This window comes from Taudactylus pleione, unplaced genomic scaffold (assembly GCF_031769625.1).
Source record: "Taudactylus pleione unplaced genomic scaffold, aTauple2 ptg001654l, whole genome shotgun sequence".
Taxonomy (NCBI): domain Eukaryota; kingdom Metazoa; phylum Chordata; class Amphibia; order Anura; family Myobatrachidae; genus Taudactylus; species Taudactylus pleione.
The window spans coordinates 209,172-232,266 of record NW_028286051.1 but is presented as its reverse complement, the minus strand read 5'-3'; the positions used below and the strand labels follow the sequence as shown (position 1 = coordinate 232,266).

General features: G+C 43.0%; 1 protein-coding gene across 1 annotated transcript in view; it reads right to left on the bottom strand.

The window, feature by feature from the left end:
• Positions 1 to 17,231, bottom strand: part of LOC148442032 (cell adhesion molecule CEACAM7-like) — a 39,242-nt gene extending 22,011 nt beyond the window's left edge. The window contains exons 1-2 of the mRNA XM_088464333.1: positions 17,150 to 17,231; positions 12,141 to 12,497 (exon numbers count right to left, since the gene is read on the bottom strand). Coding sequence (XP_088320459.1) covers positions 12,141 to 12,497; positions 17,150 to 17,231 — 439 coding nt within the window. The remainder of the gene's footprint in view (positions 1 to 12,140; positions 12,498 to 17,149) is intronic.
• Between the last annotated feature and the right edge of the window lie 5,864 nt (positions 17,232 to 23,095).

Sequence of the window (23,095 nt, the reverse complement as noted above, 5' to 3'; positions counted from 1 at the left end):
CCCTCCTCCTTCTGAGTGCTTACCTATTTCCACCTGGGGGTGGGTGGAGGGCGGGTAACTTCTTCGGCGTCGCTCTGCGGGTGCCAAGTAGCACTGCAGGAGGTCTCTCTACAGACCTCCGGAGCCGGACAGGTTGCGGGCCTGTGACCTTGGATGCTACCGCCCTGTGCGGAGGTACCAGCCGCACCACCCTCCCTACGGCTGTGATAAGTACAGCCACTTTACCTTACACACATTCGTAATCCTTAGCAAGACCGCAAAACCATTTATAACATCGAGTACCATCGCAGCCTCACGCACAGACCAGTGAGGAGCGCAGAACTGGAGCTGTGTAGGTGTTAAAAGCAGGAGTCAGTAGGATAAGAAAATAAATGCCAACTAGATCCTAAGTGAAGTTCTGTGACAGTGCGCTCAAAGTGAAACATGGGGGTGGGTTTGGGACACACGGGGAGGGAGTTGTGTGCAGCTGTGTTTGGAGGTGTCCAGCCTCTCTAATTGTCATAGATAGAAGGAGTGAATCAGCACTGTAATGCGGGGGGGGGGGGGGAGGGGGGTTGATTGAAATACTGGTGGTGTTTAATGTGTGTAGAGAGAGAAAAATATATAAAAAAAAGGCCTATCACCACCCCCATTGCAGTGCTATCCCACTCCTTCTATATAGATCCTCAGTGAGATTTAAATATTCCTCTCCCTTACCCTGGTGTGTCTGGTTGAAAAGGGGGAGAAGTGGGTATGTTCTCCATATACATTTGTGGTCCAGTAATCGGGGCAGAGTGTAAAGATATTTCTTCAGTGTTACAGCCAGTGCAGCACAGACATTTCTTTACTACTCTACACAAAGGCCTGCTTGTTCTGCATCTGTACCCATTGTTGTAATTGCATGCTCAACAAGTGACCTTTGTGTGTGTGTGTGTGTATGTGCAAATATGTATGTATGTGTATATATGTGTGCTATATTTCTCTGTATATATATATATAAGCATGTGTGTGTGAATATGTAATTGAGGAGGTGGGGAATGAATTGCCCAAAGTCAGAGATGAAATAAGACTGTTTAATAGCAGCCATCTTGATACCTTGACCACTGATAATACTGAGAGTTGGTTGGTGAAATTGCAAGAACAGACTAACAGTTATCAGAGGGACCTTATTACGTTTAAACATAAAAAAATAGCTACTGTTAATTCTGACTATACTAACCACCAAGTCTTTCGGTGGCTTAGGGGCGATAATTTTTCTAGATGCCCAGGTGGTACCCCAAAATATACGGTTCCTGCTAGATTTGATATGTCATCTTCCCAATCAAATTCTGAAAGTGAATCAAGTAACCAACGTCCTCCTAGTGGAGTTTTTTTAGGCAGAGGCCAAGGCCTAGGTTCCAGACGGGCCCCCGATACCCAAGCAGGCTCAGGGGTAAATACAAGAAAATGGGGAAGGGGGCGACAGAAGAACTAGAGCCTATTTATAATCTCTCTAGTAGATCACTTACTCAGGCTGAAACAGAGGTCCTCTCACTTGGTCTTTCTTTTGTACCTACGGTACAACACGATAAATTTAATTGGTCTGTAGAACATTATAAATTTGGACGTAAATTACATCTTCGTGAATATTTCTCAAACTCTAGTGAAATGAACACCGTTAGCAAATTTAAAAATCCCAGCTCGTTTGATCCTCAGTCAAGTAACGCCAGTATCAAGACTTTTTTACGACTAGTGGAACATGATATGTCCGTCTCCGATGTTTCCAAAAGATATGACAACTTGACTTATGTACAGAGACAAGCATTACATAGATTGATACATGATGAGTCACTGGTGATACGTCAGGCAGATAAGGGTGGGGCCGTTGTGGAACAAGACTGGTACGACTATGACCGGGAAGTGCTTCGCCAGTTGAGTGATACACATACTTAGACCAAGGTGGCTACCAATCCAATGTATAAGATCAAAGGTAGGGTTGATCAGGTAGTTAGTAGGGCAGTGCAAAATGGGTGGATTGATGAAAGTGTGGCAGCCTATTTAACAGTTCCACATCCTATATGCCCGATTATCTACCTACTACCCAAAATACACAAGACATTGGTCGACCCACCAGGGCGTCCAATTATATCTGCTAGGGGCTCTGCGCTTCAGCCCCTAGTGATTTTTGTTGATGGGTTTCTCCAACCGCGTGTAGTTGCAAAGGAGAGTTATTTACGTGATACAACTGATTTCCTTGACAAAATTTTGTTACTGAATTATCTTACTGATGTGATGTGGTTGGCCACCTTGGATGTATCATCCCTTTATATCGTGATACCACACCAGGATGGTATTGAGGCGGTCAGAACCAGTCTTGGTAGTGGTACGCATGTGGGACCTCCAATTGAGTTCCTATGTGAGCTAAGTGATCTTGTACTTGGTTCTAATAATTTTTTCTACTGTGGTGATTATTATATTCAATTGTTGGGCATGGCGATGGGGTAGAATCTGGCCCCATCGTATGCCAATCTGTACATGCAGCAGTATGAAAAGAAATATATTTTGGGCCATTTTGGCCCAAAGATTGTTTGTTATGAAAGGTATATTGACAATCTGTTTTTGATTTGGAGGGGTACCGATGTTGAATTTTTCAACATGGTTTCTGCCTTCAATGCAATCGATGGCCCCATACGCTTCACCACTAATTTAGATAAATATACTATAAATTTCCTTGACGTGACCATTTCACATCATGGTACAGGTGTGAGCTCAACCCTATATCGCAAATCTACAGACCGTAATACATTGCTGCATGCATCTTGCCATCACATAAGCAACCTGTAGGAGTCACTCCCCATATCACAATTTCTACGTGTTCTAAGAAATAATACATCTCAGGATGTGTCTGAAATACAATTGTTGGAGATGCGTGACAGATTCCTCGCACGAGGGTACTCACCGACAGTAGTAAATAGATGTTTGTCAAATATTAACCTGTCAAGAATGATATACCCTGCTACCTACGATTTGGCTGATAAGACTACAAATAAGGCCATCAGACGTCATTGGTCCATTATCACCACTGATCCAGCTCTTAAAAGTATTAACAAACAACCAGCCTTGATGGCGTACCGCCGTGGTCCCAATTTGCGCCAACTACTAATGCGCCCTATGCAATAACCCTGGTGTGTCTGGTTGAAAAGGGTGAGAAGTTTTGACAAACATCATCATTCCTGGACTTTGTCTGGGAATGATGATGTTTGTGCATGCAAGATGACGTTTTGCCTCGTTCTGAGTTCCATTTTTTTGGAGGGAAAAATCCGAACTCGGCGTGCAAACTCGAACCTATCCGAGCCTGCACATCCCTAATATATATATATATATATATATATATATACAGTGTATATATTTTTTTTTTATATTACATTGTGGTGAGAGGGGTGGTCTCTCACCTGAGTTGCCCACATTCTGGTGGGATCAGCAGGGAAATATATACTAAAGTGCGGGTTTTTTGAATTGGAGATGTTGCCCATAGCAACCAATCAGATTCTACTTACTATTTATCTAGCAGCTTCTAGAAGATAATAGCTAGAATCTGACTGGTTGATATGGGCAATATCTCCACTTCTAAAAACCCGCACTTTAGTAAATATACCCCTAAGGGAGAAGAAAACAAGACCAGCATATTCTGCAGCTACAGCAGCAGTTTGGAACTTCGGGTTTTCTGGGCTGCACAGCTCAAAGTGGAAATATGGAATTCCGGGTTTTCTATGTCACCGAGTCAGCATGAAATCAGCAGCAGAGGAGGAGTCTAAACCCCCCATTCACCTAGTCTTCCTTGCACTGATGCCGGCAAGCAGCCAATTAGTAGGCCTAAGTGGCTGTAGTGCCAGGGACAAAGAGCTATGCTGCGAGAGCATGGCTGATTGTTGCTGCAAGCCACTGCAGTGGACTGACAAGCAAGAGGAGTGCTGGGATCTTTTATGTTCATTTGATTATTTTCTGTATGTACCTGTGCTTCCTTCTTCAAGAAGTCTGTTACCCGGATAAAACGCGTTGGAGACTTCTCTCACCTTTCATGAACTTACCATTGTTTTACCTGATAACTCATTTTTATATACTTCATGTGATGTGTTATGTACAGTATATTATTAATTTATTTATTTTTTTAACCACTTAACGGGCAAATTCTTTTCCCAAAAACAGCTCCGAAATTGTCGGGTTTTTTATGATTGAATTAGGTCAAGAACATCTAGTTAAAACTTATTCAACACAATTTTATTAAAGAAAATCTTTTTTTTTTCTGTTTTTTTTTCTATTTTGAAACAGTATACCATAAAATAGCTATTTTTTTTTAAATTCATGAACTTGAATTTTAAACACTTTTAAACTATTTAAGACTTATATAAAACTCATTTAACAGTAATTTTCAGTGTAATGGAACATTTAGACATTTTTTTCAGTATGAAAGACTTTGAAACAAGGCACAGCACAAAGTCCAACGTCGCACTCTATGCAGTAGAACCGTGTCTCTTTGCATATTTTTTTTGCCACTTTCATCTCTCTTAGAGCAGCAAACAGCACATTTTCTGGCTGCATTGTCTTTTTCTGTAGTAGGGACATACTCTGGGAAGTGCCTCTCTGTTAGCTGTAAGCGGTTTGGGCTAGGTGGTGGCCGGCCACGTTTTGTTGTGCAGGTCTCTGCTGTGTGGTGATTCTCTATTAGCTCCAGTCTAAATTGTAGGTGGGCTTTACCACCTCCATTTTTTTTAAACAGGATGTAAGCATTCCAAATTGCTTGGTCTAATAGGTGGGTAAATATTTTGATATAAAATGTCTTACCCCTTTTACGGCTTATGGGATAATTAGTAATGTGCTGGTCTGCACGGTCTACCCCACCCATTGTCAAATTATAATCAATAACAGCCTGTGGTTTGATTTTGGTTGTGTAGGATTTTTCAGTTTCTACAAGTTCTATGTTGTGGACTGTAGATAAGATACAGACATCTTTTTTTTATCTCTCCACCTCATCACACACACTTTTCCCCGTTGAATGCCTACAATATCTCCTTTTTGCAGTTTTTTCTTCTTCAGTGCTTCAGGGGCATCTTTTCAGGTCATTCTCAGGGTCCCATAGGTGTCAGTCCGATAGGTCAGCAATATATCGGCCAATAGAGGGGATGTATAAAAATTGTCTGTTGTGAAGCAATATCCCTTATTGAGTAAGGGTTTCAATAGACTCATTACTATTTGCACAGATAATGGTAAACCTTGGTATTATGTGTCCACTATAGTCCCTTTGCCTGTATATATAATGCTGGTGCCAAATGTATCCTGATTTTGCTTCACACAGCATGTACATTTTTATTCCAAATCTGGATATTTAACTTGGAATATACTGCTTCCACCCCAGTCTGCCTTTGTACAGCAGTAGACTTTCATCAATGGAGATGTCTCTGTCACAGCTACAGACACTTGAGGCTCCTGGGAAGAGTCAGGCTTACTAGGAAATATAAACTGAGGTGGTTTTAGGAATGACTTTTTCATGAAATATCACTGACACGAAATAAAAGTAAATAGAAGAACAAGAATTCAAGAACAAAAACTGTATGGCAAAGTTCCACATTAAATCTAAATAACACAAAGTTCATGACATGCACTAACAGGTGCAGGGGAATGCCCCTGTGAGAAACAAAGTTCAAAGTACACATTGAACTGGTGTGGGGTGGAACCCCGAGTTCAACACAAGGCTAGGGCCTCAGGATAGAATGGAGGTCAATAACAGGGTTGAGCCCTGTAGCGTGACGGAGGTCCGGAACAATGTTGATCCCTGAGATGTAAATAGATCCGGAATGAGGTTAAGCCCTGAGACGTAATGAGGATCCGGAACAGGGTTGAGCCCTGAGACGTGATGAGGGTCCGGAATGCGGTTGAGCCCTGAGACGTGATGAGGGTCCGGAACTTGGTTGAGCGCTGAGATGTGATGAGGGTCCGGAACAGGGTTGAGCCCTGAGATGTGATGAGGGTCCGGAACATGGTTGAGTCCTGCGATGTGATGAAGGCCTGGAGCAGGGTTGAGCCCTGCGGTAGGATGAAGGTCCGGAGCAGGGTTGAGCCCTGCGGCGTAATGAAGGTCCGGAGTGGGGTTGAGCCCTGAGGCATAATGCAGTCCTGGTAGGATAGACTGTAACAGTGCAGTTGACAACTGTAGAAGAAGTAACCCCAGTGTCCGTATGAGTCAATAATAACAAGTAAACCAAATAGTGTAGCGTAGAATGGAATAGCAGTAATAGAGCAGGATAACAACGGAAAAACAATGGCAATGCTGAGCTCTGTAGTGCAGCTGATAACATGTATCAGAACTTGAACCGGAACACAAGCAGGAATGTAGCGAGGTCCACAGCATACACCAGGCACAGCGGGGATCTGGCAGAGTCCAATGAAGACCTGAAAGTAACGTTGCACAGACATAGTTGAGGCATATGAGGCATAGTTAGTAACAGGGGTTTATACTAGAGGTCTGTGATCCATAGGAAGTTCAGAACATGTGACCCAAATAGAATCAGGTTTGGAATAATAAGCAATCAAGGAATCCAACAACCTGACCACACCTAAGAAACAGATGATCACTTTAACACTCTGTGCACTGGATGTGATGAATGCCAGTAACAAGGATAGATCCTCCAATGACCACAGTGGAACTTTCGGCAAGTGTAGTTTGTCTTTATGTACTGAAATAGTTAAAGTCCTGACAGTCTCGTTCTGGGGTCAGTAGTTCAGAAAACCTCTTGGACAAGTAGGACTAAACAAGCCATATTTTCTGGTGTTTGGGGTTGGGATGGGCTTTTTCTTCAGCCTGATTATCTACAAAATGTAGGAATTTTTTCAGTAAGATAAACCATCTGTGGGACATTATTGATGCAAAAAATGGTGTCGCCAGGGCATTCCTTTTAGACCAGTACCACTCCAGCAGAGGTTTTTGTATCAAGCCTTGCAGCACTAGCAGAGATAAGAATACCAGTATTTCTGCAGCCCTTGTTGGGACCCAATCATTGCTTCTTGAAAACTGGCGTGGTGTTGCACCGTTCAGCATACCGATTTGTTTCCACAGTAATCAATTCGACCAAGTGTAGGTCAAAAAACAATTTGAAATATCCCAGAATTCCACTTTCTATTGTCACTTGGTGTTCACCCATGAAGGGAAATTGTGGTGGCGCTGGACCACAGTTTTGCGCGTATAGAGCGCAAAATTGGCGCCCCTCCTCTTGATCTTGCTCTTCATGAGTGGCATCAAAAAGTAGTTATTCTTCATCACTGGAATACATGTCACTTCCAGAATCAGAATCTATATCACTGGTGGACATCGCTGCACTCTTATTGTAGATGATACATGGATAATGGTTTTCACCGTACTTTGATGATCACAGTTTTTATAACTTTTTTATAATTGTGTCAGTCACTGTAATATCTAACAATTGTATCCTTATCTCAATCACTGATGTCTATCTCTCTCTCTCCTCAGCTACACTATCACAGGACTCACAACAATATGTCTCCAATATCATGAGGTGAATAATCCTCATAGGTTTGTCCACCCCTTTTGCTGGGAAGAGATGGAGAGGTAGGAGTGAACAATCCTTAGGATTGCCTACCCCTGTTGTTTGGAAGAGAAGAAGGAGGAGAAGTGTGTGTAGGTATGAATTGGGCATACTTCAGGGGCCATCATACAGTATGATCTGTGTGGGTCAAGGATGAGCAGTACACACTTCAGGGGCCAGCATATGATCTGTGTCGGTCAGGAATGAGCAGCACACTTCAAGAGCACCAAATATTCTGTAAGCAGGGCAGAAGGGATGGATCGGGGATAAAGTATGAGTTCCAAATCACTGTAACCTGCCAATGGCCGTCCTTCTCTTTTTTAGAGTGGCCTCCTGGCTGCTCGCATAGCTGTGGGTGACCACCCACAGCTTATGCGAGTGGCCAAAAGGATGGTCGCGATGGTCAAGACCATTGCGACCATCGGGCTTGCGATGAGACCCTTGTGGTAGGGTCTCATTGCCGTAAGCCCTGGAGTGCTTTTGGCTCTATCAGAGCCAAGAGCACTCCCACTGACATCACTTGTGATGTCAGTGAGGCCGGCCCCAGATGGTAGGCGTTCCCATGGGAACGCCTCCATCTGGGCAGCCACGCCCACCAAAGGGGGCGTGCTGTCTCTCACCATCGACAGCACGCCCCCTTTGTAGCGAGACCCAGAGCGATGGCTTGGCCGTCGCTATCCGGGTCTCGCGCATGCGCACGACTGACCCGGCTCCCTCGTGCGCCTGCGCACTGGGCCAACATTGACCCGCTTGCGAGCGCTCAGCACTCGCGAGCGGGTCTGAATCAGGCCCAGAGTTTCCAGTCACTGAATTTCCCCGGCAGTGCAGCATCATGGTTACACAGGAGCACAGGCTTCATTCATTGTAATAACCTGGCATCTGTGAGGAGCAGCGCCAGGTCTAAACCAGGGGGGGCAGCAGCTGTGTATGTGTTCATTACCCCAGCATCTGCGAGTAGCCACGCTGGGGTTACACAGGAGCACAGGCTCCATTCAGTCTTATAACCCGGCGTCTGCGTGGAGCAGCGCCAGGTCTAATCAGGGGGCCAGCGGCTATATATTCATTACCACAGGAGCACAGGCTCCTTTCATAGCAACCGCCCAGCATCTGCAAGGAGCAGCGCCGAGCTGATCAGTGAAGAGGGGAGCGAGTGGCTGGGAGGGAACAGGCAGAGGCTGCACGGGGCTTAGTTAGGAGCAGAGGCTCCATTTAGTTCACTAACCCGGCATCTGCCAGGAGCAGCACCGGGTGTGTGCATAGAGGGGGGCAGGCGCCGGGCTGGCTGATCACTGTGCCCAGCAGTGATCAGCAGAAACGATTAGAAAATGTAGTTGCAGAGGGACCGTGGAGGTCCCTCTGGGGCTGGTGGCTGCAGGAACATTCTCCTCCAACAGCCACCCACCCACAGGGCATTTCTGACTGGTTGTATCAGATCAGATACGACCAAGTCAGGGAAAGCCCAGTCTGGTATGGTCGTATCTGATACGACCGTGCCAGGCAAGTGGTTAAAAAAAATGTGCAATGCATGTTGACTTATAGTCTACTCCACCTCTTATGTCTAGATATTGTCTTATTAAATTGCTCTTTTAGCTCAAAGTAATTGTGTATCCATTTTTTGCATATTTATATATATTAATAGGTGATAGTATTGCTGCACAAAATGATAGGTGCTGTGGAATTCTAGTATGCACCTTTTTTGCACAATGCACTGATATAAACAATTATTTTTATCAGTTTTAGATATTGTTTATTGTTTAGATATTGTTTTAGATCATTGTTTAAGGGTATATTGTTGCATTTACTGATGTATACATAAACATGGTGCACTTTAAAAGCATTAAGAAAAGTCTATTATGTACTACTTTTTTTGCATGATGCACTCTATGGTATGAATGTACTATAATTTTCGAATACACAAAATACCAAAGATTATTAGAGTTTTATCAAATTTTTTGCACATTAGCACATATTGCACTTTGAAATAATTACCTTATTACATGGAATTGAATATTCCTTTTTGTATACACATAAGATATACAAGACATTGGGTGCTCAAATGCAGATTTAATTATTGTATGTTTCCGTCAGCAACAGATCTCCAGTGTTGCACTTCTGATTGAGCCGACACCTATATTGCTGGGGAGTGCTGTATACAGGTAGCTCACCATCTATACAGGTTTTCTTTCCCATTGGTCTCTGGGCCTGATTCAGATCCGGTCGCAAGCACTGAGCACTCGCAACCGGGTCGATGGTGGCCGGCTCCATTGTCCGCATGCGCGAGACCCGGCTAGCGACGGGAAATCCGTCAATCAGGGTCTCGCAACAAAGGGGGCGAGCTGTCGATGTTAAGTGACAGCTCGCCCCCTTTGGTGGGCGGACCGGGGGGTGGCTGCCCAAACGGAGGCGTTCCCATGTGAACGCCTGCCATTTGGGGGCGGCCCCACTGACATCACGAGTGATGTTAGTGGATAGATTCCGGCTCTGTTAGAGCCGAAATCTCTCTGGGGCTTGCGGCCACGACACCCTACCACAAGGGTCTCATCGCAAGCCCGATGGTCACGATGGTCTTGACCATCGTGACCATCATCCTGGCCGCTCGCTATAGCTGTGGGTGGTCACACAAAAAAAAAACGCCCTGATTTAGAGCGAGTGCTCTTTCAGAGCGTCCGGCTCTGAATCAGGGCCTCTATACATTAATTTGTGTATACAATTATACAATTATGGAAAAAAACCTTTTTTTTTATAAATCAGTGTAAGAGTTTCTACCTCTTTTGGTGCTGCAATTTTCCATCTCCATATATATATTTATGTATATATAAGGGTGTGTGCTATCTACCCTATATAAGGGCGTTATACATATTGAGGTGTGATATTATTTTATATCAATACAACTCTGAATTCTATCTGGCTGTATACTGTTGATTGAAAAAGATTTTATGTATAATAAATATTTTTATATTAATGGTGGCCTTTGGGCCTTCTTTGGGTGTATTCTTGGTGCAAGGGTTTATTTTTAGATATTTATCTCCTTAAGAAGATAAGGAGTTTTTCTTCATATTAAGAAAATCCAATTGTATGGGAGAAAAGCCACACTGAAGTTTTTAGTATACATAAAGTGCACAAGTCGGCCGTAGGATCCATCTCTTCTAAGAATTTATAATACTGCAAATTGGATTACGAGCTTATTTTATATTGGACTTTTTTTATATATTTAATTGAAGTGAACAATTCGTTATTTGTTTTCTTTGGGGCACATCTTCTATACTACTCTATAAAATATTGTGTTCTAGCCTAACAGGGGGATTGTTTTAGAAGTTTTGTAGCCATTTATTATATACTAATAAAGCTGAGCGCAGGTTAAGGGCATTTCTTTGTGTGTTTATATATATATATATATATATATATATATATAAATATAAATATCCCCACTGTCATATTTCTGCATTTACCCCTGAACCTGTTTCACCTCTCCAGTCATACGGACTTTAGAGGTGATATAGTTGTATATGTATGTATATTTTGGAGTGCATTTACAATACAGAAAGCATATTTTACACTAACAGAACAGATGTAAGTAAAATTTTGTATGAGGCCGAGAGTGTCTCTCACCAATGAGGAGAAAGACCCATCATTGTCAGACCGAGATTGCATCCCAACCTTTCAGATGGTCAAAGAGTGGCAGTTGAGTCTTAGGGGGTCTATTTACTAAGCCTTGGATGGAGATAAAGTACCAGGCAATCAGCTCCTAATTGCCATGTCACAGGCTGTGTTTGAAAAATGGCAGTTAGGAGCTGATTGGCTGGTACTTTATCTCCATCCACTTTATCTCTCTCCAAAGCTTAGTAAATAGACCCCATAAAGTGGAGGAGGTGTGGCCAGTGCTTTGTGGGTGTGGCCAGTAACATGTAGGAGTGTACATTCCTTCACTATCAGCCCCAATTTCTCCCTAAATACATGTAAGCAGAAAAATTGCATAATTTTGTGAGGAAAATACAAACACAATTTTATTACTTCTGATTTATGGATGACCATGTGGCCAGCTGGGTGACTGATCATCATGCTGTCATTATGATTGGCCTAGTTTTATGTGGAAGCCTGGGGCTGTAGCCCCATCTGCCGAATTGTTAATCTGGGCATGCTTGTCCCACTCTATGATTTCCAGCCTAGTAGTAAGGGCTGATGTAATATAAACATATCCAGAGCTGGAGCTACCACTGTACCCAGCAGCCGCACACATAGAAGGTACCAATCATTATTCACAGGGCCGTAGCTAGGGTAGTGTGGCCGGTGCCATCGCACAGGGCACCACAGGTCAAGGGGCGCTGTTTGGGCCTGTCAAATTTCTGTTTATTATCATTCTTGCTTGTAGCTTCCTCTTATTTCATCCCCAGCATCTCCTGGCCTTTCCTATCTCTTCCCTTGCCCTTCCCCATGAAGCCATGGCCCTTTTTTGGGTGCATTATGTCCCTTTGAAAAATGAGGGGGGCACCAATGCTCTTTCTGGCACAGGGCACCAAAAAGTCTAGTTACGGCTCTGATTATTCATCACACATCTGCCTGGCACAGTGACTACACGTTACTCACCATAGACAGTCAGAGTCACAGAGGCTTGTTCTTGTGGTTTCTCTGTCTGTATCTGCACTGTGTAATCACCGCTGTCTGTTATATGGAGATCTGAGATCAGTAATGAGCCATTAGGTAAAGGCCTGGCCCGAGGGAAGTACTGAGGCCAAGGAATTAGTGAGGGAGTAACACCAGGAATATATGTGAGGATTTGATCCCCAGCACTGGTGTTTAGTCCTTTATACCAAGTGACAGACACAATACTCCCAGTGATCTCAGTAACACTCAGGGTGACAGATTCCTGGATCACTGGATACTGAGGGATCAGCTGAATATTAATCATCCCACTGGTCAAATCCATCCACAGACTGAGGAGAGCTGAAAGAGAAACAAACATATATCAGGTAATAGAATGCTTGCCTACCCTCCCAAATTCCGCGGGAGCTTCCCGAATTGAGGTGGGAGCTCCCGCTACCCCGCAAACTAGATGTAATCCCCCGCATTCCTCACAGCGCTGCAGAAAGTCCGGACTGCGCATGCGCAAGTCCAGATGTAGACGCAGGGTCAGGGAGTCCGTTTATTACAGAGAGATCCCTCCTGGGTCCACCCCTGCACAGAGCAGCTGACTAACCAGCCAAAGTTCACACAGACTGCTTGGAGAGACTGATGCTCCCAGCATTCTCTGCCCAGCCATTCCCGAGGAGGACACATGGAGGAGGAGCTGATGCTGAGCTGTCTGAGCCCGAGGAGGACACATGGAGGAGGAGCTGATGCTGAGCTGTCTGAGCCCGAGGAGGACACATGGAGGAGGAGCTGATGCTGAGCTGTCTGAGCCCGAGGAGTACACATGGAGGAGGAGCTGATGCTGAGCTGTCTGAGCCCGAGGAGGACACATGGAGGAGGAGCTGATGCTGAGCTGTCTGAGCCCGAGGAGGACACATGGAGGAGGAGCTGATACTGAGCTGTCTGAGCCCGAGGAGAACACATGGAGGAGGAGCTGATGCTGAGCTGTCTGAGCCCGAGGAGGACACATGGAGGAGGAGCTGATGCTGAGCTGTCTGAGCCCGAGGAGAACACATGGAGGAGGAGCTGATGCTGAGCTGTCTGAGCCCGAGGAGAACACATGGAGGAGGAGCTGATGCTGAGCTGTCTGAGCCCGAGGAGGACACATGGAGGAGGAGCTGATGCTGAGCTGTCTGAGCCCGAGGAGTTGTGTGTGAGTGTTTCACAATTCAGAGGCTGAGCCAAAAAAATCTCCTTTATATCTGTTGTGGTCAGTGTCAGTGCTGCAGGAGAGGTGAGGTGAGGGGAATGTGTGTGTGTGTGCGTGTTTGTGGGTGGTGGAATCTATTAATGTGAATGTTTATGTGTGTGTGGGGGATCTGGTAATGTTAATGTGGTAGGGGGAGATCTAGTAATGTCAGTGTGGCAGAGAAGAGACATATTAATGTCAGTGGGGGGGCTAGGGTGTCAGCATATAGTAAGATGTGTTATTATATTTGTGTGGTCATCTATTGAAGAATTTTAATTAGAATCGTTGTGGGGGAGCAGATTCTTATTTTGTCCACATTTCCTTTTGCAAGGCCCTCTTATGCCCGTGTCTATGGGAATGTACTGACATAATTTGCCTCCATGTCAGCAATACAGAATATTTTGGTATCACATGCCAAGTATTTACTTAAAGTAATTGTAATTTAATTTGGTCCAGAACACACCCAATTGGCAACAGATACGCCCATAGGTGGATCTAGACACGCCTTTTGGGTGGTGTCAGACATCTAGCGCCGCACTTTTTACTATAGTGTGTAATCTCCCTGAAACTACTTTTCAAAAGTAGGCAAATATGGGTAATAGGACAAAGACAGATGTTACCAAGGCTTGTACAAATACAATATAATATAATACTGCATGATTACATTTATTGATAAATAAGGACATTTCAGAGTGATTTATACAGTTATGTTGTTATTAGCCTTGTGTCATTGTATAATGCCAAAGGTTTAATACAGGGAAGGGAATTCCTAGTGACTGGCTAGAAGTAATTGACTGTCTACTGCTTTTAGTGATATATTTTTGATGCTATATAACCACATGTAGGGGCTGAGTTGGGTACAATGCTGATGTTTTTTTGCGACTGTGCATCCGTCTAAATCTCTAAAGTTGCACCGCGTATGCGTCACTTGGTCTCTGGGCCTGATTCAGAGCTGAATGCTCTGACCAGAGCGCTCGCTCTCAATCAGGGCCCTCCTCCCTCAACTTGGAGCGGCCTCCAGGCCGCTCGCGTAGCTGTGGGTGACCACCCACAGCATATGCAAGCGTCCATGATGATGGTCGCGATGGTCTTGACCATCGCGACCATCGGGCTTGCGACGGAGACCCTGCGGTAGGGTCTCGCTGCCGCAAGCCCTGGGGTGATTTTGGTTCTATCAGAGCCAAAATCACTCCCACTGACATCACTAATGACGGTAGGCGTTCCCATGGGAAGCCCATCTCTCGACGGGTCTCGCACATGCACACGATGGAGCTCCCTCCGTCACGTGCATGCGCAGTAGGGCACAATCGACCCGCTTGCGAGCGTCCTGCGCTCGTAAGCGGGTCTGAATCAGGCCCTCTGTGCAGTGTGCACAGAGATGGAGGATAAATTGAGATGCATAGACTCTGCAATATGCTGGGTGTTCCTGGGCAGTGACTGGGAGGTGGCTATGCAGATGCACAAAGATCTTCCATCTGATAGGCATGTTATGGGAGCATTGGCGTATTTATAATGGATGCAGGGTGTGCGCAGCACACAGGCCCCTGGGTGCAGGGGGGCCCACACTGAACATCTTGCACTCATATAAAAATTATATTTACCTCTCCAGAGGAGTACCACGTTGACCAGTTCTATAGAATTTAATCACCAGGAAAATGACGCTGTGGACATTTTCCCAGTGATTTGCACATATTCAGTAAAGATGTCCCCAGACATAAGTCACGGACGCCATGTTCCCGGAGACCTGCGCATGTGCCGTAGACTCAGGCACAAAGCCACAGTCTACTGCTCTGCTGAAGAGGAGAGGGCCCATACAGCTGCACACAGGCCCCTGTATGGGAGTTTTGCGGGCATGTTGCAGGGGTGTACTCTGGTCCTGATTCAGAGATGGATGCTGTTAGCATCCTTGGATGCAGCAGCGGCGCTACCACTAGGCAACTGTAGAGAGCTACCACAGGTGTCGTCACCTAAGGAGGCCACTGTTGAGGCCGCCTATCAAGCAAATGAGGGATTTCTCTGAAACAGACTCCTTTTTTCGATGATGCCTACGACTGCCACAGGTCTTATTAGCTGGGACCGACACTATCTCCTCATTTCTTCCTTGCTTTTGGCCTCAATGGCAATTTCATGTGTTCTGTGAAAAAGCCAGCACAACTTCTGATTCTGGTCCCCTGCTCAATTTGTGCTACAGTAGCTTTTCTGTGTGATAGGACCAGACAGGCTAGCCTTCATCCCACATGCACATTAATAAGCCTTGGCGCATATGACCATGTTGCTGGTTTACTGTCTGTCCTTCCTTGGACCACTTCTGGTAAGTTCTAAGCACTGCATACTGGAAGAGCTGCCGTTTTAGAAATGCTCTGACCTAGTCGTCTAAACATCACAATTTGACGCTTGTCAAAGTTACTCAGATTCTAACGCTTGTCCATTTCTCCTACTTCAAAGTTCGGGGTCTATTCTGATCATTTTTATGCCCGATATGTAAAAGGGTGATGCTTTTCCTAGCAAGACACGGCTAGTAAAAGCATTGTCCTTTTAAATATTGGGCATAGTCATAAATATGATCAGAAACACCCGGATTTACAACCAGACACTTTGTAAATAAACCCCATCAACTTCAAGAACTGACGGCTCACTTGTTGCATAATATACTCCACCCATTGACAGGTGCCATTGTAACAAGATATTTAATGTTATTCACCTGTAAGGTTATGGCTGATATATATAAATGTGTGTGTGTGCAGATATGTCTGTGCAGCTGTATATATGTGTCTGTACAATAGTGTCGGTGTAAAAAAAAAATATATATATATATATGTGTGTGTGTTTGTGAAACTTTTTGTGTAACTGTGTACATATGTGTCTTTAACTGTTGGCATGCATATAGGTTGTGCACCTGCATACCCCTTAGCACCGGAGAGCTCAGCAACACCAAAAGACCCGGAAGACCATGGAAAACAACTGTGGTGGATGACAGAAGAATTATTTCCCGGTGCGTTCTTTCTTTTTAAGAATGTTCCAAACAGTTGATTTGGCCACACCTAATGTTTTTGCTATCTCTCTGATGGGTTTGTTTTGATTTTTCAGCCTAATGATGGCTTGCTTCACTGATGATGACAGCTCTTTGGATCTCATATTGAGAGTCGACCGCAACTGATTCCAAATGCAAATGTCACACCTAGAATCAACTCCAGACCTTTTACCTGCTTAATTGATAATGAAATAACGAGGGAATAGCCCACACCTGTCCATGAAATAGCTTTTGAGTTGATAGTCCCATTACTTTTGGCCCCTTAAAAAGTGGGAGGCACATATAGAAACCGTTGTCATTCCTACACCGTTCACCTGATTTGGATGTAATTACCCTCAAATTAAATCTGAAAGTCTGCAGTTAAAGCACATCTTGTTTGTTTCATTTCAAAGCCATTGTGGTGGTGAATAGAGGCCAAAATATGAAAATTCTGTCAATGTCCCAATATTTATGCACCTGACTGTATATGCGCTGGGAAACCATTTCAGTGATGTATCACAATAACTGGAATAGGGGTTATGACAACTATATTAATACCAAAGATGGAGAACTAATTGTACTTATGGACCACCAATCCACCATGCAGATGTGCCTGGGATTTGTACAGAGATGCCCACAAACAGTCCCTGACCAAAAGAGGCCCACAAAGTGCTTGCGAGAGCATGGGTTTCACTAGCCAACCCCCGATACGTCCAATAATCATTCACCAACTGTCAACTGTCCCATCACCACTCTAATCTCACTTGCCTCCATCTAATATCTTAATTCTGGTAATGACACTTAATTTAAGTTCAATCTTTACTTGAACCACTGCTGTGTGAACTTTCATGCTGAATTTCCTGCCTCTCCTAAGAGAGAGGCTTTATATTTTATTTTACTATTCCAATTCCAACTTTCCCATGCACTCTGGCCCAAGATCTCTGATCCCATTGTGTACTGTGATCTATAGTTCTACTCTTCCTCCACTCCTACCCTGCTGAGATAGCTTTCCAGATCAATGAATAGTATATACAGGGCAGTGCAAATATAATTTCAATCTCATTAGATGGAGAAGGTTGAGTTCCCTCATACAGTTTAACACTGGAGATGTTTCCTGAGTCTTCAGTATTCACTCTCCAGAAGCCACCCTTCTCCACTTTTTTCTGTAAAAGTTTATGTGAAGAAATGGAAGGTACAGATCACTACAGTGAGTAATCAGAGGTGGATGGGGGTTTTAAATTAAAAATGGCAAAGAAATGCTGATTTCAGAAGAGTGGAGATAGCTACTCCAACATTGTAACACAGCTACAGCCCTGGAATGTTGTCAGGTTTGTAAGTGCCTTAAAATTTTCATACTTGATCACTGAATTGGTAATATCGATTTGAGAGTGCAATTTTTGAGACAGAAAAATCTAATGTCGTGCCCATTTTTTCACCTAGGGTATGTGCACTCCCAATTCCTGCGGTATTCAATTTTAAAAAATCGGGTGCAAATATTTTTATGAAAATATACCCATGCAAAAATTAGAAAAAATCAGTCTGTCACCCCCAAAAACAAAAAAAAATATAAAAAACAAACTTTTTCTTGTCAAACATTTTCTTGTTTAATTTTGTACGCATAAAACAAATAAAAATTATAAAAAAAAGTGATTTCGGGGTAATTTTAGGTCAATAAAAAAATTAATATGTAAAAAAAATCTAAAAAAACAATTTAGGTTAGATTCAAATGAAAACACAAATTTATATAAAACATAAAAATACCGGCACTCACTTTGTTGCAGTGCCTTCCAAATGCTTGCTGGGGTGCTCACCTTGGGGTGTGGTACCCCTCCACATATATATATAAGAGATAAGTGGCATTCCCAGTCCAAATACTCAGAGAAAAAACAGTGCTTCACTGTACTGTTTTTGCTCTGAGTATTTGGGCTGGGAGTGACAGTTATTTCTTGTGTGTGTGTATATATATATATATATATATATATATATATATATAAGCAAAAAGGTCCACTTTCACGTTTTTGTATCACCATTGCTGGGGTCGCAGACTCGAACGGGCATAGTAGCTCCAAAAGCATAGAAACATATTGAGCGCACTCACCAGACTTGTAGTTGTAGAAAAAGGATTTTATTATCAGAAAGCCATCATAAGTAGTCAACGTTTCAGTCCTCCCTTGGACTTTTGTCTTGATACAGTGGTAGATTGCATTGGTTTAAAATATACTCTATATTTTACGTTGAATTAATATATTATCTTACTACCACGGTTACATCTGTGCACATCTATACTTGATTTATGTTTAAATATTTATTTGTACATGTGAGGATGCATGTGTACATCAAGGCATGCATGTACCCACATGTATATATTTAATTTATTTGTATCTGTTTATTGTTTAAGTTCTATTAGTGTGTATTTTTAATTTTTGTATATATTTTTATATATTTTTTTATTGTTGATTTTCTTATTGTTGATCTTGTTTTTTTTTTCATTTTTTTTTTATTTTTTCTTTTTGCACATAGGAGATGTGTGTGGTGTTTATATTTTTTTCTCTCTGTTTTTGTGATATTGTTACTATAGGATGGAATATACCAATGTGTTTACTCAGGCTTTAATATTTTTCCATTGTAGACGTATGTGTAGAGTTTCCATTTATCTCTTCTTCTTGGTATTGACAGCATGGATGGAATCTAACACTGTGTCTATTCAGGCTCCAATAATCTGTCTTCCTCTACATTAATGTACTATAGCGATTAAGTCTATTAAATGTTCGTTTTTATCCAAAGAATGAATGGTTAACCATGTCCCTCCCTGTGAGTAGATATGCAGATTAACTTTGAGTTACTTTAGTCAGTATAGAGTGCGCTATGCCCCGATCGTTTACCATGTATACATGGCAACCTATGGAACGCAACCAGACTGATGGTGACAGACTCTAGCGTAGGGAACTTCAGGCCTGACAGGGAACATGTGACCAGGGGTTGGTCTGTGACCACTTCTGCCGGGATGCATAGTTGAGCAACCTGGGGGATTGCAAGCAGTTGGGGACACACACGTGTGTGTGTGTTAGTGTACCGGAGTCCCACATTGCCCGTGAGTGGAGATAGCGGAGTGTGGTGTTCATTTGAACCTGGTAAGCGCACGTCTTTTTGTCATATGCTCTGTGTTTAGTTGGATGTTGTATCTAAGGTTGACTATTTAATATTTCTAGGCTATCAATGATTGTGTGGCAATGTCATCGTTAGCACTTATGTTTGTGATATATTTCTTTATGTGATTGTGCACACTTCATTGATATTCAACTGTATAGGTATCCATGATGCACACTCGCTGGGACAATTGTGTAACATAGTCCTGATTGGGTTTTGGGTTGCAGCATTTGGAGTTCTGTGATACTCCTAGCTTTTTCTTTTGGAATGCTAATATGTGTACATATATATATACACATAATCTTCTTGTCCAGTCGTGTATGTGTTAATGTGGTTGGTCTTTTGTGCAGATTTTGTATGGAGCCTGATAGACTGTGTCACTGTGTCTTGTATTTTCTATTTTTCTATTGGTAATTTGAGTTTTCAATTTATATTGATTATATCTTTGTTGTTTCATTTTTAGATGTAATATGAAATATGCACACATGGTGCATTTTTGCAATTTGTTGCCGGTCTTGAAAAAGGTTCATATTCGAACCGAAACGTCGACAAATTATTTATATGGCAATCGTTTGGACAAATTATGCTGAATAAATTGTGTCATTTTTGGATTACATATTGAATGACTTCTTGGAGACTGGATATTGTGTGGATATTAATTGGATCAGTTTAAAATTTGATCTTGGATAGCAACCCACCGATGAATTATTCTTGATGTGAGTGCAGGATTCGATTGTATATATGTATGTATGTATATATATATATATATATATATATATAAAAAATGATGATTTTTGGGTAATTTATTTTTAAGCCATTTTTAGTTTTGACAAACAGTAATTACATGGAATTGTTGGACTAATTAAGCTAATTGGAAACTTTCCACAATTAGTCATGGGGGAGTGTCTTAGAGGCACGTCCTGACAATATTTCCTAAAAATAAAGATTTTAGAAATAAGATTTGGTTTGGAGGTGTTCAAATAGAATTTGATAAAAATCACGCACCCTATTGGATAGGGAAAACCTTATGGCTGCAGGTAAAACCCATCGCTGCTGTGTTTTTCAAAATTACGGTTGCAATTGGATATGCCCCAATGTGAGTAATGACTAGGACCATTGACAACATCTGTCTGTCACTCGTCATTTCACCACCAGTTTGAAAGTGTCACTTAACACAAGGAGTTAATTTTGAATTACTCCAAGGGCTTATGTGCTAATAATTTCTTAATTAGTGCCAGAAAAACTAGCACTTTATTTCAGTGATGATAAGATTATGGCCTGATTCAGAGGTGGACACTGATGCAGACGTAAGGACTGAGACGCCCACTCGCAGTATCGTACAATGCTGCATTACCGGCTGGTGCATCTTTAGACACATCATCGGTCTCACCTTGAAACTTGCACCAGCCCTTTGTCAGGGTAATTTTTCCATTGGTGTACGGCCTCCCATTTAAGCAGCTGTATGTCTGAGTATAGCCGCTTTCACCTGCAACACTCGCATAGCATGCTACCTCTGCATGCGCCGGATTTGGCACCCCTCTGTTACCTCCCGATCTCTGTCCAGGAATGCCCCATACTGCCTATACACTTCCCTGTGCATGCACTGGAATCTGTACTGTGTCATCTTAGTCAGACCCTGTACAATAACCTCATTATCATTATCATTTTTTTTTCACATGAGGCTGCCTGTTTAAACAGTATCTCAAAGGGGGGACAGATAAAAGAAATGACAATCTGGAATGATCTTGGTGTTATTACCATCACCTTACACGTGTTCTGGGAAACGTCACCTGTAAAATGAGTCCCCCTATCACTTTTAATAATTGTAGGGATATAGTATCTGCATACAGGTTCCTGCAATTAAATCTTGTTATTAATAGCTACTGCTCTAAATAATGCCTGGACCCCTGGGTTGGACAGTATTCCGAGTATTTGACCTTAGCCTGGCATGGCTGCCGTTTATCCTTAGCAACCTTGTGTCCTGTGGGTGGGAGATAAAGCACAACAGTTTAATATCATTTAAACATGACCTAAATACAACAATAAATCATCCACATTTTACATTAGAACAGATCCATTGGCAGATTGAAAAGATTGAAAACAGTCATATAAGGCCTGGGAGAAGATACTGGGGTTGCCTATGAACCCATGGGAAACCTGTGTTCATGTGTGGTGTTCTTTACTTTGCAGTACTTACTTATGTGTCCCACTTGGTTGCAGTTAAAACATGTTTTTGAGTGGGGTGGATGAAAATATTGTTGTGGGATTTGAGCAAGAGGGAAAGGTGGTGGGTATGGGTAAGGATATTGAGGGAAAGGATTTTGTGGGGGGTATGGAGTTTGTGGGTAGTATGGGACTTGTGGTAGTGCGTGATAAGTGGGATAAGGCTGTGCGTGCAGTGGTGTGGGATTGGTGAGGACGTGTAACTGTTCAGGTGTAGGTGTGTGTGGGTGCAGGTGTGTCTGCTGGCTGTGATGTTACCTTCATTCCTTCCAGAGCTTGGATACTGACAGCCATTAGTTTTTCGCTCTGGGTCTCTCTCTTCTTTGGGATGTTTTTATCATGTTCTATGGCAGATTCTATGAGGGTATCTATTGTGACTCCCCTCCACCCAGGTTGTGAGGTCTGAACCCGGGTCTTTAGATTTTCTTTAAGACCATCCATGAGTATAGTGACAATCATTCCCCTATGGTGAGTGCTATCTTTAATATCCTCTAACCCAGTGTACTGGGTGATAGCCTGCAGAGCCCGGTCGCAATAATCTTCTGCAGATTCACTCTCCTTTTGCTTTATAATGAAAATTTAGTTCCAGTTAACTACTACTGGAAAATATGTACCCAATTGAGTTATGATGCGGGAAATATTATCTTGGTTTACTTGGTCTGTTAAGGGAACGTCACCATCCAATACACAATCCGTGACAAATTTTGTCACGTCGGTATTACGTGGTAGACAGGCCCTTAACACCACATGCCAATCTTTATTAGTTGGCTCATGAGAACTACCCAAATTCCTCAAAAATCTTTGACATTTGGCTAGTTCCTTTTTGGGATTGGGGAAATCATTTATGATGGAATTTAGTTCTGCTCTTGTCCAAGGACAATGCATCACCACTTCCCTCATGGGCACTACACCGTTCGCATCTGCATTTCCGTTTGGAACAGTTATTGTCCGAATGGGATGCAGACCAGCAGCGCTGCTACCTTTGACCTTGTTACCTGGCTGTGGGGTTTAATCTGCTGCTGCTACGTATGGTATGAACAACTTCCACTACGTGTGCAGAGGGTGTTAACACTTCCCTTACTGTTACTGATGGAGATGACGGCACCACTCATGATTGTGGTGATGCAGCATCTATCGTCTGTACAGCATGGGAAATGGCAGACATTACAATAGGCTCATCATCCACATCATGAACATTTTCTTTATGGTTGCTTAAGAGAGGGTAAAAATTGCTTGTTACATTTTTATGGGTATTTTTGATAACTGCACTTGCACCTCCATCCACATAAGGTGGAGGTGGTGTGTGTGAACTGCTGGCAATACCTTCCACAACGCTACCTTGCC